Genomic DNA, 16,709 nt, shown 5'->3' with positions numbered 1-16,709 from the left:
AGTTCGAACTGTTCGGTATGACGATTGAGAACGTCGATCGTTTCATATTTTTTTATCGTGGTTTCATAAATCATGCACTTCACAGGCTGAGGTGTGTGAGGATTAAGTAAGCTGCAGGAGTCGATCCACGCGTTATTAGGGGCGGCCATAGATTTTGTTTCTCTCTTTGTTAAACCGCCAGAAAATATCTATAGTACACACATACAGACCATAAGTGCCACAAGTGTTTCAAAAACAGTGACAAAACTAGGGTGTTTTTAAAAGGATAGTCAACATTTCTTCTTATATTGCACTCACCAATAAATAAAACATTTTGGAATGTTTCCATCAACCTGATCATATTAGTGCTCAGTTTTTTTTTTATGAGATGCTCAAGCAATGTAGTCATGAGTGGAGATAATGTTCTCAAAAGAAATTATTGTAATTATGATTACGATATGAAGATTTCAAGGCCTGGCAACACAAGTCCAGGACACCAGTCCTTAATGATACATCCTTTGATAATGTTTCATTGTCCTGTTTGTATTCTTATTTCTATAGGAACTGCTGTACTTTTTGGTGTTGCTGTGCCTTATGTTGCTTGTGAATAACACCTGTTTCCCCTTCCCTCAGCAGCTCTCCCAGCTCCCCCAAAGCACTGAAAGGGAAGCAGGAGGATGGGGTGGAGAGAGTTACAAAGAGATAAGAGAATCCCTAACCAGCTTAGGTAGGAGTATGGGTTGTTTCACAAGGAAGATGGAAGAAGACTAAAATCATTTAAAATCTTTGCACCCAGAGAAGTGGGGGTTTTGCTGTTGCCACTGTGGGCTATACCCTCCCTCTGGTTATCATGCGTTGTTAGATGTTGGCTTTGTTCTCTTGATTGTGTTGAAGGTGCAATCTTGTTCATTTTCTTCTTAAATTGTCTGTTGACAATATTTGTGTTGTGGTCTAATTGATGTAGCTTTCTTTTCCTTGGTAGTCAAGTCAGAACATTTCCTTAGTTACTGTGTATACTGCATATAGATGGAGCTTGAGCGATCATTTGTTGGTGTCTGGTTTCAATTCAGAAACCGCAAGGATGCTAATAGACAAGTTGCCATTTGTTTTTATTACAATGTTGACTTTTAAGTTGGATCCAAAAGTGCTGCTTTAAAAACACACACTGTTTCAGTAATTCAGCATTCATCCTCAATATAATAAACATTACATACAATTTATTTCACATGGCATAGGCTGGTGATAGAGGAGTGGTCTAAGATGTATGATATTTTTTGGCCGCTTCATAAAATGCACCTGGTGCAGAATCTGTGAGAGTTTGTGGCCATGCAAGAGAAAGTCACTCTTAGCATTAGCATTAGCATTATTACAACAGTGTTCATCAATGGAATTCCATTCCCTGTGGGTTGTCTGTTTCACAGTGCACAAACCCTGAATGTTTGCTTAGACAAGGTAGCAGTGATTCATGTCTTCTGCACACACAGTGGCTGTGTTTTTCATCTTGGCACATATGTTGTGAAAGGACTGAAAGATGGCAAATCTGCTCCTCCAGTTTTGTATTTCAGACACAATTTGTGTTTAGCACAAGTGCTGATTTTAGCAACAATTAAATTAGGGCTGTCACTTGAAACAAAATTAAGTTTGAATGAATTAGAGCTATCATGTTATTTAAAAAAATATTTGAACGCAACCCAGGTAGATTTATTTGTAAATATATTGTAAGACTGATGTAGTGCCTGTTTACTTACTGTGCTTCCACTGCTTCACCTGAGTGACAAGCTAACAGCTGCAGGGTTTCTGCAAGAAAAGTTGTAAGGCCCTGGGTCCTTTTTTCCACTCTAATCAGCAGGTGGCAAGCAAGACACAGGAACTTTGTTTGTGTCTTGAGGAGTTGTGGCATTTTATCCAGCCTAAACTATACACACATTGCACTGCTAAGTTACTGCTAGTACTTACTTCACACTCTGTCACACAAACACATCGCAACCTATTTCTCTGGACTAAACACAGTTTGCTACTTGCTTTAAAAACGTCTTAAAAATACTCTTCTTTTTTTTAATTAATTCATTATTTTAAAATCCCTGATTCTTAGGCTCGACTTGCAGTACACACTGAGATGACTTAAGATTTGCTGGCATTGCAATGTTACTTTTTTAGGCAGCAAACAGCCTTTATCCACAATTTTTCCATTTATGGCATTGAATTGACATTACCATATTACAAATGCACAAAATGCTGCGTTTACACACTATAACGTTTGAGTTAGGACTTTTTTTTACTGACAGAATATGATTTTTTTCCTGTGTTGGGATGGTAGTCTAAAGAGTGCAGGGAGCTCCTAGTAGCATTTCTTATAAATTGATAGGATTGTCAACCAATCAGAGAGTGTTGTGGGCGCTACATTGAACCACAGAGTGGTGACTGCAGCCTCTCAGACAGAGAGTGGCGGCTAACTATTTTTATGTGGTGTGTGTCTGTTCCCTTGTCTGTATTTTATGCAACTTTCCTGGGGGCCTGGGATAATGATCTTGAAAGCGGTCCTCCTGAAATCTTTTGTGGATTGAATGGCACATACTTGTGACTTATACTTGTTGCCAGGGCTGCCCCCAAATAGTTGACCAAGCATGGGTCGACCAAAAAATTATTAGCAGACCAAAATTTCATTGGTCGATTGATTGCACACTCCCTCACTGTCAGTGTTTCTTTTTTTTTTTAACAAGGCAGGTCCAAGTCCCCGCAGGACTTCCCGGTGAGACAGTTGATAATTAATAGCCAATCATGTAGGGAAAGACTTTTAAAATATGGGATCACTTCAAAAAGAACAAGGATAACCCCCAAGAAGGTCATATGCAAACTTTCCAAGAAAAACTTAGCCTATCCCTAGTCCACGGCAAACATGACCTATCACCTAAACATGTAAGTGACGTTAGCCTAGCCTAGCTACCTTCCGATGTTCAGACAGTCTCCTTGCTAATTTTTTTCTGACACATTCAGAATTAGGGAGGGGAGGGGAGGGGGGGGTATATACGTCAACCAATCGCTCTGAATGACGACCACTGGTCGGCCATGGGGGCAGCCATACTTGTTACTTTCCTGAATAGATTGTGCATTTGTCAAAATAGTTATGGCCGATTTCACAATATTAGATCGTGAAGGATTAGAACGTGTCGACGGTCTGCCAAGGCAGAGAGATCATATTATCGTCTACAGGGCACATTCTATCCACTGCTGTTCTCTGCGGTGCACAGACGCATCAGGTTTTCAGCAAAATCCCACTATTGGCTTGTCCGCCTCATGCATTGCCCTTAAGACCCCGATCAACCAATCATAGCTAACTACAGGCAGTGACAAGGCTTCCTCACCCCCCATCTGTTTTGATTCAGAGAGGAGCTAGAAGTTAGATAGTCAGACTATCGCATCACATCGACGCCGCCTGTCCACACTTATTCACAGAATGTGTGGAACAAGCTGTAAAACATGCGCCTAAAAACGGTATATGTCCCATGCACCAGTGGATACTATACTATGAGTCATTTCCTCCGAGCTTCTTCTGAATGGACCTTATCTCACCTGTTTAGCTTCAACAACACATTTGTTCAGGCTTTGTAGTGAAATGAGGAGGTCTAGTTTAGATAATAAATAAATCAATAAATGATCATGTCAACTTCATGATCAGCTGTTGATGCACGCAACAGGAATAAAGTAGAATCTAGGTAGTTTGCTGAGAGTGAAACGGCAAGTCTAGCCACACCGCAGCCAGCAGAGGCAGCAGGTCGCTCGAGGCAGCATTTTGTTAAATGTCCATTGTATTTACACACGTTGGCAAAATTGCACAAACTGATTCAAATCTGTTCAGAAAGGTTCTTTTGCCTAAATGCTCTGTTATATTTTTTCTCTTTCAGGGCTATATTTTTACATAGGGAAATTCTTTAGTTGCACTGTTCAGTCACTTGCAAAATTAAAAATCAATGCAAAAAAAACGTGATTAAAATCGCTATTGTGATTTTACTGTAAAAAAATTACGATATGATATTTTTGCCATATCGCCAACCCTTATGCCAAATGCCTCAGTTATCTACAAATCAAGATCCACTTAGTGGAATTAATAACATTTAGTCACTTTTTATGTTTGGCTTGATACCTGGCACACAGTGGCGAGTATTAATCAAATGTCAGAATGTCAAAGCTTATCTAGGATCAGTTATGGGTTGGTTTTTTTCATAATTTATATAGATTGTTAAAGGGACTCCTTTGATACTTGATAAATGTGGCTCAATGTGTACATCAAAACCAAGCTTTTAATAATAAGAAACAAACATATTCCCAACTTACTTGAAAGAAAAGCTTATTGTTAGGGGTGGGAATCTTTGGGTGCCAACTCAACAGATTGCAATAATCTAAACACAGAAAGGCAAATCTATGACCAAATGGTATTTAGTCATGTTTAACGTAACAGTTTTTTGTATACATCTCAATTCTCAGTGAATTCAGAAATAAAAGTGCTATTAACATTGACAGAAATATACACGTACTAGACTAGTAGCTTCCTTATTTCTCAGAATGGCCATTTCCAAAATAAAATAGTATAACAGCAATACTTGTAGTTTTTTTATACAAAATAATATTTTAGTGTAAAGTATATTTTGAAAGACCTTTTATTCTGAAATTCCACATTGAAACGTTTCCGAATATTATGTAATTAACCACATGTCCATATCTATTTGGTATTTGCGCCTGGTTGTGTAACACTTTATTCTGAAAAGCGGACGTGGACAAAACAAAAATATTTCGACGCAATTTGATCAGTTCATGTAGTGTGCTCGTTAAGTTAATACTTCATCTCCTCTCTGCAGGTACGAGTTTTATACTGCAGGGTGAGACAGAATGACAGTTAAGTCTTTACCTTCATGTCAGCTCCTCTATGCTGTTTCAATGCATTTACCGTAAATGTCAGAATACGGCGCAGTACAAATATAGGGCCAGCAGGTTTTACTAATGAACGTAAATGACGGCTCACTTGACTCCGGTGGTCGTTTGTAGTGTTGCCAAAGAACTTGACTTTCATTTTGCAAACCTTGCATAATGAATGAGTCATGTCCAGCTTCTCATTCCCTGGAGGTTGTCAAATCCAAAGTGCGCACTCACTGTCCATACGTACCGTGACCCATGCTTTAGAGTAATTCTTACCCCGAGGCCCAGGCGCAAATGCCTCTTGCTTATACGTCATCTACCCTCGGGATTTTGTTTTGTCAGACTGTTCTGTCCAAATCGGCAGTAAACATCTGCATCAAACCAACTCAAAACGTTTGGCTGCATCTTTTTAAATGTCTGTAGCGGGGACGCATATAAATAGACATCAGTATCGCCTTCAATGCTCGTGCGCGTACACGTGCGCACGCTCGTGCCCGTACATGTTCATCCGTGTTTTGATTAAGTCCACCGCTCTCAACCGGGCGGCGCTGGCAGGCATGCTGTGCCTGGGCACCATACCGTACTCGCACTGGTCAAATGAACTAGACTTTAGCCGTGAAGCGTGCTTGGGCATGGTAAGAATGGACCGTATGACAGTATGCGCCCTGACGAGCCAGTAGCTTCCTGCAACAGTGTCTCAAAGGCGCGAAGTACGCACCATGAGACGGAATTTTCTGTTTTAAATAGATTTTTGGAAGTTATGAATGGATTATGAATCTTAGAAGATAGGAATCCCGATTTTTACATGAATCGATTTTTTTGCCCACCCCTACTTTACCATCCATTCTCTAAAGGTGGCCAAAACCTTTATTGAGCTTCACTGGACATAGTACAACTTAGTACATTTAACAATATTGTTGGACCAAGTCTTCCCTTGTTCTGACACACAGTACATTTGGAAACAACATCATTACAGAGATCTGCGACTGAAAAGTTATGAGATGAAATTAACTTAAATGTAGGTTCTAATGTACATTAAAAGGTAGCAATACTTGTCTTACAAACATCACACTTTCCATCACAAATCGGAGCTTTGCAATTCCCAGTAAAAATATAAATGCACATAGCACTGGCTCTACAGAGCTTGAATGTTTTGCAGCACAGGCAACAAAATTACAGCATCAAAGCATCAAGTCACTCCAGTGTAGTTGAAGACTATTAAAATTCTGTTTTGGGGGAGCTTAAAAGGTATTTTTCAAATGACTATTCAAATTAAAAAAATGCAGATATTGTTTTGTATTTATTATTATTATTTACGCCACATCGACAGGTTAGAGTAAGTACGGAAGTCTGGTGAATAAGATCTACTACGGCATTTTTCAGTCATTGCACAGACCGAGCCCTGCTACCCTGTTTAGAAGGGAGAAACTGACACAAGCGGAGTACTAACTTCATCCATTTCCTAATTTTTAATAAGAGCTTTAGTTAAAAAAAAATGAACCTAACGTACATGAATCGGAACGCAAGGCTTTTTCCAAAGGATGTTGTTGTCTTCAACTTCAAGGACTTTATCTCAATATATAGACACATATATACATGGATATCTGCTCATGTATGTGAAGTCATGAGTTTTGCAATAGAGTTGTACATCGCATTTTACTGTGTTTTGATGTAAAGTTTAATTATTAAACCAAAACTACAATATTCAATTGAGAATCCTTCAGGTATGTCAGATAAAACATTTCTGAGAGTTTGATTTGATGTGCTTGTTATTGTCAATTTAAACAGTGTAATTGTGTATCACAAAATCTTTTTCACTATCGATTCCACTGAAACTGAATTATCGCCCTCACAGGTGCTCTCACTTATTTAGGCTGCTTAGACCTTGTATCAGGAGCAAGACACACATTGACCTGCCTCTTTCACTTTCTGCGTGATGTTCAGGGGGAGATAGCCGGTATATGCCACATAGACGTGGTATACATTTTTGAAAAGATTGGAACCTGAAAATTAATTTTAGATGCAACTTACCACTGTGTGCCATGCTTTTCCAGTCATGAATCAAAAAGTAATATTTAAAATTTTTATTGAATTCTAAAAGTGTATAAGTGCTTACTTTAGAATGTATATATATATGAGAGCCATTTCCATGCTCACTAATGTCTCGTCATTTTTTGGGTTGATATCATTTGTTACACAGAATTGTCCAATTTGACCATTTTTTACGACTCAAGAATTGCTAATAAATGGCCAGAAATACCTCCAAATCACCACATTAAGACACCCAGATCTTAAGGAACACCATAGAAAAATCAGATATAAAAACCATTTGGCATTTGGAGACTTCTTCAAGAACTGCATTTTTTCTTCAGTAAACTGCTCAGAAACCCCCTTATTGTCAATATACCTGGGGAAGCTCTACGTCCTCTGAATGCTCTAGTTCGTGAGGCTGGGATTTCACAGCAGCTCATTTTATAAAGCGAGCTCAAGTTTCAAAAAAGGGTGACCACTACATTGAAATGGCCAATGTGGAGACTAACATCACAAATTTATACAGTTGGGCTCATTGATTCCACAAGAGTCTCAGCTGTTCAGGGACCTCAGTATGCAGAAATATTCAAATAATCCATTTTAGAATAGGAACTGCAGTAGTGGGCATGTCCCATTTTTATTCAGATATCTTAAGGTCAGAGGTCAAGGGACCCCTTTTTGAAAATGGCTAGTTTTTCCTCACCAAAATATAGCCTAACTTTAGAGCATTATTTAACCCCCTCCAAGCTAGCATGACATGGTTGGTGCCAATGGATCCCTTAGATCTTCTAGTTTCATGTGATGCCAATATCGTCACTGTATCTGTAAAATCCGAGCCTGCTATAGCATCTGAACGACACAAAGTCAGCAGGGCCCACCGGCAGCCAGGGCAAATCAAGGGATTACACGTACCTAAGTTTGAATGAGGTAGCCATGTGTTCGTCTTTCTAATGGTGAGAACATTGCAGAATGTGCTATTTTTCATAATTGTTTGCTGAATATACTTAAATAGTAAAAATAAGGTAGAGTTGTTCTCATCCTTGGCATATTTAATCAAGCTCTGAAATATGCTAGATCAGTTGCCTAGTGACAGTTTCACACTGCAGCAACTGGTGTATGAGCATGTGTTGTTTTTTTGTGTGTGTGGGAGAGGCATGTCTGCGCTCAGTAGGGTTGTAGTATGTTTTAGATTTAATTTTCCATCCATTTTTTATTGCCGTCCCTTACTGTACTGTGTGATATGGTGGGATGAAATTCTGCCATTCAGTGAGAGAAATTGGGCTTTTCCTCACAGTATTTACTTTATTTGGACCCTTGACTAACTAAAGTCATTTGGCTATCATCTTTTAAAAAGACCAACTTTGCAAGTTGTATCCTCATCACAGTCACCACTTTAGTCATGATATCATCCACATTGTGAATTAGTGCTTTTACATGCTCTCTAGTGACCAAGTTAGGCAAGAATTTGTCAAAACCCAACTACACAACATTATACAAGTCTGATTATAGAATCGGCATCAGGAAGGAAAAAGGGAATTGCAGATCTCCTAATTGTTAGCAATCATGTTTTGTCTGTAAATATTTGTCAGTGTTCATATTGTAATTGTCGTCCAGGGACTAATGATACACTTGTTGTTGTTTACATGGATTTACTTTCTACGTATTCAAGGCCCATGCTGTCATTGACATCTTCAAGGCGTCTGTCCTCTCTTTAGTAATCGGTCTTATTCTCAGATCTGATAACTTTTCAGGCTGCTGTTTACTAGCAAGTTGGATGGTGCAGCTGACCCTTTTCTAATATTATATTGCTAATCTTGACACAAATCGATTTCACACTGTTAATGTTCAGCCACCGCAAGCCGCACTGGGGACACACAGCTGGTTATGTTACATGGCATACCCAGTGAGATGCTTTTATTGTTTGTAGGCTGCATTGTGCGTGCGTGCGTGTGTCACAATTGTTATCTCTAAATGCCAAGGTTAATTGATTTTTTTTCCTGGTGCATTACCATTCCTGAACATTGGTCACACTTTTGTTTGAGCTAAACTGTTTTCCTTGATTGCGCACAGTTGAAATTTATTATTATTTTTATTTGCTTCAGTTACAGAGATTTGTGCAAGATTTTCCAGATGGGTTAAAATGTAATTTATTTGATAAGGGTATTGATTGGAGAACGGGTTTCCTTGCAACTCATTGGCAACACATTTCCCAATATCATCGATGCAAAGTGAAAGTATCGATACATATCTTTCAGATGTGTCTTTATTTTTAAAATATTTATTAAAAAGAATAGACCCCTTTTTTATTTCAATGTCCGGAAGAGCTCAGTGATAAAATTGTCAGATCATATTTAAATAGATTTTGTGAGTTGATATGAATGTAAGTGTTAAATCTGAATATGATATTAGTTATTTATATTGATCACAGCCCTCTGAAATGAATCAAAATCACACCATGGCAGTTTTGTGATATCAGCAAATATTGTATCATCGTCCAAAGAAATAATATAACATCGTATCGCGATGAATCATATCATTTAAGCAGCAGTTTTACAGTTGGAATGCGTTTGCAACTCAATCATAAAGCACTATATCATAAGCACTTTATCTTAGAGTGAACTTTGATTTGAACACCTAACTTTATATGTGATCTTAGTCTGATATAATATGTGGTAGGCATGTCTGCAGTTGCTTGACAGACTTATCATCTGTGGCTTTTGAACTTTATTTAATAGAAATGACCATATTCCTCTAGTCTATCTGGTCCCTGTGATAAGGAACCACTGCCACTCAGTCTCTTGTACTTGGACTCCATCTATTGGCTGATTGTAGAACTCAAGCTTTTATTAGAAAATGTTGTTCAGTCAACATCAATCTCTGCGTCTTAAGCAAACCATCCATCCATCCATCCATCCATCTATTCTTAACCACTTGTCCCTATCGGGGGGCCGCTGGAGCCGATCTCAGCTGTCATCGGGCGTGAGGCGGGGTATACCCTGGACGCCAGTCTATCACAGGACACACAGAGACAAACGGCGTCTTAAGCAAACCATTTCAAGAAAAATAAAACACTACACAGCCTTCTTATATTTGAGGGTAAATACGTAATCTCAGGGCTCCGGACTAACCAGAAATTCTGACCAAAAAAATTAAAGGAATCATGGTTTTACAGTCTGTGTTTAATCAGTCAATTTAATGGTTAGGTTCGTATTGAAAGGTCAATCCCCACATGGATAAATCAGTGTTAAAAGGGGTAAAAAAAAATCACCTGACAGAAGGAACACAATTATACAGCAATAATCAAAGGCCACAATGCAAACGTAGTTTAAATCAGTGTATTACACAATGAGCTACACTCAGCATCAGAAAATGTCTTTTTAAATAATTGTCCAAAAAGTCCAAATAATGTTCCCCAACATAATAAGTCCATAGTTAAATCATAAATCACTTTATGGTTTCAAGCACAACAAAATAAAGAATTTCAGTATGTTTAATTCTGATTTAGTTGTTTTTGTCGGAGTGGACCCTCTTCTCAAACTCAATAATAAAGGATCTCAGTTAAGTTTCAGTTTAGTTTATCCCGTTAGGAGTGGTGCCTCTTCCCAAACAATTTAACAGACGATCTTTAACAAGTGAATCTCCAACGCTGTCAGAGTTTTCTGGGAATTGCAAACACACAACCACGTAGAGACAGAATTAACATGCTTTTGTGTAAATAACATAAATAACTTAAGGCTATTTAGTTTGTTTACTAAAAGGACAAAGTATAGAGCTGTTCTATAAGAAAGGGATCCTTGAAGAATTTCTGTTGGGATTTGACGCTATTTAGAAAATACAATAAAAATCCAATTAAAAAAAATCCCAATCCAACACTGAAGATGACTGATCAGCTCAGTCTGTTTGTCACCTGCTGCCGGCTGCCCCACTTTCTGCGCTGGGCGGAGAAATAAATTCAAGTAATCAGTTAAACACTGTTGATTTATTCCCATGGAGCTGTCACTCGGCTCAACAGCTTCCGACATATGGCAGAGACCGCCTGTCCCCGCGCGTCACATGCGGAGGCTTCGGGTCCGTCAGGTGCCGACACTGTGATTATAACTTGTAGTCTGATGTTATGTCACGTGTTATGAGGTTTGTGTTACTGTGCTGACAGCAATATCTTCTTACAGTGCTTACATATTGTCACTGTCACTCTGTTGCTGTTTATCAACTTACATATTGGTATGACGAGTAAAATTCAGTCTCGCACACTCAAATTTTGGTCGCAAAATACGACCATTTGGTCGCAGTATGGGGCCCTGAATCTTCCAGTTGTAATTCAGCAAAGACTTTTCTCAATAACTATATAGGCTTGAATTTCGGTATTTTATACATCATCATGCATGGTTTGTGTACCGACTTAACTCGGCGTGCCAGCATGGCTTTTCCACTGCAGCGGCCACCCACTTGAAGGTGTGTCTTTGGTGGCGTGACTTTTCAGAGCTGCAGCTCTGTGTAATTTGGCTGTTTGTGTATTTTTAAACATTGGTATTCTGAAAGTAATTTCCATGTCACAGGAACCACTGAGAATGAATATTGTGTTATGGCTGTTACTTTCATACTGTGTCAGTGATGTGTCGTGTTTTTGTTTGAGTGTTCCTGTTCTTATCACCGTCTGTCTGGAGCTCTGTGTGCCGCTGTTGGCTAAATCAAGAAATGTTGGACAGTGTTATTTAGTTTATATCATTTTCCCCAAAATATAAGCTTCTCAGTCAGATGAAATGTTGTTGGACAAACCTCTAAAGGTCAAATATTGGCATCAAAGGCACAGACATTTGTAGCTGTAGCCAAGGTGGAGCTGTAGCAAGACAAACACTGGCTCCGACTCGAGCTGACCATGTGTGGACAGCGATAGAGATATGGAGCAGTGTTACCCCTAGGTTTACAGCTTTTTGGGGGGACATTTCTTTCAAAAACACAGAAACAGAGAGCAGAGGAGAATCGTAAATGCGCAACCATAAAGAGCCAGAAAGGTAATGCCGTCATCTTCTGTTGTGATCTGGCTCTGTTGAAGATACGACCCCTGAAACTGGTTAGTGGAATGTGATTGTGGCCACTACAGGGCTCCAGTCAGAGGGCCCCAGTCTATGATTGTTGTTATTATATGTACCTGTCCTTGATACATCAGGAATATGTATTTTCTGACATTGACAGACCTGTTATCTAAACTCTGGCTGTGCAGGCAAAAATGTGTCACGCCTTGTCTTAAAGTAGTACACCAGGTGCATCACTGGATTGGCTAACAGATTATGTGCCAGATCCATGGATCGATCCATCATATTCCTTTGTGATGCGTGCTACGTCACATGCGAGCAGCGCCTGTATAGCATGCCGGTTGACTCACAGCAACAACATGGAGTGAGCCAAAGACATGGCTATATGGAGGTCGTTCACCTAGTGTAGCTGCTGTATTTTATTTTGAATTCCTGTACAAATTATCATAAATTCACAGCACTGTAACAATAGCCTGTGCTGCTTTGTTCTTTTAATAATAGTTGTGAAAAATTACCATTAGTATAATAAAAATCGGGTATTGGCAAAGCCCAACGTCCAGGTATCGATATCGAGACTGACAAAGTTGTATCCGTGCATCCCTAATTTCAAACTTGTACATGCACAACACTACTACACAAATTTACAGATCGAACCCCCAGGTTCCTAACCATGAGGCTGTGAACAAACACGATTTTGCAACAAAAAAAGCTCTTATAATTGCCTATTTTTGTGGTTATCTTGAACTTGGTGTGGCTTGTGCTGTTTTTTCCATCTCATGTCACACCGCACAACAGCAGGATAGTACATTTTAAAGGTCATCAATATTCAATGTAACCAGACTGCAATCAACAACAATTTTGGTTGGTAGACTGTATTTGACTAAAGAGTGCATGGACTCAATCTAGCAAGGCTGTAGACCGAACAATCTATTATGTGACTGGCGAATGGAAAATTTGGGGAATGTCCTGATATCAGTTTTTATGTTCCTAAACCTTTGTTGAAAGCTTCAGCGTAAGACACTCTGCTAAGGCTTACCCCACTTACCAATTACCCATTTAAGAAAGTAATCGTTTTTTGGACTGTGATTCTTTGCATCTTTCTGTTACACCCTCCAACATTGACATTGTACCTTTTGCACTGATGGTATGACCTTTGCAAGCCTCTCTAAATAAGGATAAAATAACTTGAAAGATGAAATGGTATTAGAGCCAATGTGGCATTTCTTGAAAGTTCATAAAACTGCAGTCACTCAAAATGTTTCCTTTCCTTTGCTTTCAGTTCTACAAGCATGTTGTCCAGAGTGTGGAGAAGTTCATTCAAAAGGTGAGTTACGTTTTAAATGAGGATTGTACCAGGTTAAGTACAATTTTGGGAGTTAAAACACAGTCAATGTACAAACCTTTCATTACAGGACATTTCAGTGATGATGATGATTTAGTGAATTCAGTCAAAAGTTAGATTTTCCTAAACCAATCAAAAAGATCATGTAGATAAAGGCAGATCATTGTAGTTTATATATTCAGTGTGTGTGATCATTTTTTTCTAATAATCTATTTTCCACAAATTGCTTGTGATCTATATGTGTAGCCCTTTAACTAGATATATATATCACTTTTAATTCTAATCAAAGTTTTAGTTTGTTTTACTGTAATCGAAGTGTCCTAACACTAGCTGTCTGTTTCTATATCCTCAGTGCAAACCAGAATACAAGGTCCCCGGGCTGTACGTCATCGACTCAATTGTCAGACAGTCGCGGCACCAGTTTGGCATGGAGAAGGATGTTTTTGCTCCACGCTTCAGCAAGAATATCATTGCAACGTTTCAGCACCTCTACCGCTGCCCTTCAGATGATAAGGTCAGACAGTCTTTAATAGGTTTTGTGTTCCTCTCTGTGGCTTGTCATAGTTTCATGAGAAATGATGAGACTGCCTCAGTTTTACAGGAAGCAATGCTTTCAGGAATAGATCAGGCACTGGCATTGGGATCACTTCATTTTATTGTTGCGACTGAGTGAGTGAATTGTCACCCTCATAAGCTATTTTCACACCGCTGTGTGGCAACTGCCCTGTCAAATGCCTATCTTCAGGAGGGTATCCCAAAAAAGCAAAGTGTCAGAGCCAAATCTGTGCACATTCACTCAAAACCAGGGTGGCAGCACATTAGCATAGAACAGCTTCAACATGTGTAAGGCAGAGAAATTGAAGATATATTTAAAAAAAAACATTTTCTTGTGAGAAAGCTCTGCTTTAAAGAACAAGTCTTTTTTTAATTATAGCAGCCCCTTTTTTAGGCTGCACCTGTCACAGTGCATCTTACTGTTATGTCACAGTTTCTCTTGTGATCTTTATCTGCATTTCCAGAGCAAGATAGTGCGAGTCCTGAACCTGTGGCAAAAGAATGCAGTCTTCAAGAGTGACATCATCCAGCCTCTATTGGACATGGCAGCAGGGATTCCCCCTCCCAGCGTCACACCTGTCTTGCCCAGCAGTGCTGTTCCGGTCAATAACACTACACCTGGTCAGTCAAAATGCACACAAGTAGAAAGATTCACACATAACCATCTACTTTGATGATGCCAACTATGGAAGTTCATACTTTCATATTAGAAATCTCTGTTTCTGTATGTCAAGGCACCCCAGCTACTCCGGCTACCCCAGCTAACATAGTCCAGAGTCTGCCTGATTGGGCTTCCCAGATTACCAACACAGACACCGTGGCTGCTGTGGCACAAATTCTACAGAGTCCCCAAGGACAACAGGTTAGTGAAGCCCACTCATCCTTCCAGTTAAAAAACTATGAACCTGAAACTATATGGTTATGGGTAGAAAAACAATACTTTGTCCCTTTTCTTGAGTAGCCTCTGCAGTTTGTGTAGCCATCGGTGTTAAAAATGCATCACATACTAGTATTATCACCTGTTGCAGCTGCAGCAGCTGGTACAGAGTCTACAGATGCAGCAGCAGAAGCCCCAGCCGTCCCTGCTGCAGGCTTTGGATGCTGGCCTGGTGGTGCAGTTGCAAGCTCTGACAGCTCAACTCACTGCCGCTGCTACTGCCAACAGCCTCAACCCCCTGGAGCAGAGGGTATCCTCTTTTAATAAGGTAATGCTGCAGTCGGTAACCAAAAGCTTATTATTCTTTGCTTCATCTGATGCCTCATAATATGATTGATATGCTGTGTGTTACTTGCAGAAGCTTCTAGGTCCTTTTGATTTTGGGAATGATTCAGAACGCAGTGAGGAATCTAAAAAGGACTCCTCATCATCTCAGCTGTGAGTTCAGTGTTTTTTATGATCAGACTATTATTTCTCCCACACGAAGAATTATTCCACTGTGTCAATCCCTTCCATTGATCTAATTGAGCTGCTGACCACTTCCAGGCCCATGGTGTCGGAGCCCATCAACAGCTCCCTCTTCCATCAGCTGGCTGAACAGCTACAACAGCAGAATCTGGAACAGTTTCAGAAGCAGCTTTTAGAGCACCAGCAGCACCAACAAAAGGTAGGTACACACACAGATGTTTCCTTATGTGGTTTAACATATAAATATTTTTCTCTCCCAAGTTCCACTGTTATGCAAATAGATGACACAAAAACTTGTTTAGCGTTACCTGACCCTCCAGAAGGCTTAGTACTCGCTCATAGGCACTGCACACACAGGACCACGCTATGGCCCTCACATACCATAAGCTCTTCAAGCTCCTCAAAAATGTGAATTACGCTTATGGATAAATATGCCTAGACTCGCCTGTATAAATGCCTTGTTAATAAATGACATAATAGGTACACCTCTCTTTATTCCTCCAGGCAATGAGTATAGAAGGACAGGACTCGATCTTTGGGCAAGAAAACTCAGTTGCGGCTGCTCAGAGTAGCAGCCAGTCACAGCTTCCTGAGCAAGATAACAAGATGGATGACTCCATAGACAACCAACAAGAGGTATGCATGGCCAATGGACCATTACCGAAACTGCTACATCATATTATATTTATACCTTGGTGGTACCTTGTATTTATTTACTGCTGTAAATGTAATGAATATCTCAACACAAGGACTGCACTTAGTATATTTATTTAGCCGTAGACCTAGATCTGATAGTAATCACTGCCGTTTCTACGCCACCTTGCATTTCTGTGTAGAGCAGTGTTGAAATGACCCTGTTTTGTTTTTTTTAGGATATGGATCTGGACGAGGGCCCAGATGGTATGGAAGAGGAGATCTTTGAGGCAGAAGAGAAGAAGATTGTAAGCACACGCTCCAGAACACGCTCAAGGTCGCGCTCCAGGTCAGTTTTAACTTATTTCTGAAATCTCATTGTAATTTTCTAAATGTATTGCTGAATTATCTGTTTAATAAGTTGGAGAAGCTTAATGATATTTTAACCTTGTTAGGAAGGTGCTAAATGTTGCCCTGGAGGTCAGATCCAGTACTGTTTCAGTATGGAACTGGTTCTGACTGGAAGATGTTTATGTATAAGTGGTAACCAACAATGCTGATAATTATACTTCTTACTATATGCAGAACTATTGGCCCAAATAAATAGAATCATTCATACAAGACATCGGAGGCTGACCAGAGTGTTTTTATGAATCACATTTATATCAGAAAGTGATATGGGTACTTTGGTTAATTTCAGACACTTGTTTTGCATTCAAAAGTGGACAAATGTTGAACTTTGAACACATGTCGATGCTGAAAAGGAACGGGCCCTGGTGTTACAAAAAACATGAAGATCAGTCTGAAAAGACTTTCCAAA

At 39.5% G+C, this 16,709-nt stretch overlaps 1 protein-coding gene across 2 annotated transcripts in view; it reads left to right on the top strand.

Annotated features, from left to right (window-relative positions):
* Positions 1-16,709, top strand: part of scaf8 (SR-related CTD-associated factor 8) — a 28,061-nt gene that overhangs the window by 4,330 nt on the left and 7,022 nt on the right. The window contains exons 3-11 of one of the 2 annotated variants that reach the window (XM_083924273.1): positions 13,234-13,278; positions 13,649-13,810; positions 14,316-14,472; positions 14,586-14,713; positions 14,880-15,056; positions 15,150-15,226; positions 15,335-15,455; positions 15,761-15,892; positions 16,129-16,238. In XM_083924273.1, coding sequence (XP_083780399.1) covers positions 13,234-13,278; positions 13,649-13,810; positions 14,316-14,472; positions 14,586-14,713; positions 14,880-15,056; positions 15,150-15,226; positions 15,335-15,455; positions 15,761-15,892; positions 16,129-16,238 — 1,109 coding nt within the window. Of the gene's footprint in view, positions 1-13,233; positions 13,279-13,648; positions 13,811-14,315; positions 14,473-14,585; positions 14,714-14,879; positions 15,057-15,146; positions 15,227-15,334; positions 15,456-15,760; positions 15,893-16,128; positions 16,239-16,709 lie in introns of both variants that reach the window. The other variant, XM_083924272.1, reaches the window with a different exon arrangement.

The sequence above is a fragment of the Echiichthys vipera genome (genome assembly GCF_963691815.1).
Source record: "Echiichthys vipera genome assembly, chromosome: 12".
Classification (NCBI taxonomy): domain Eukaryota; kingdom Metazoa; phylum Chordata; class Actinopteri; order Perciformes; family Trachinidae; genus Echiichthys; species Echiichthys vipera.
Note: the sequence above shows the minus strand (reverse complement) of the source record. Positions and strands in the feature narration are given on the sequence as shown.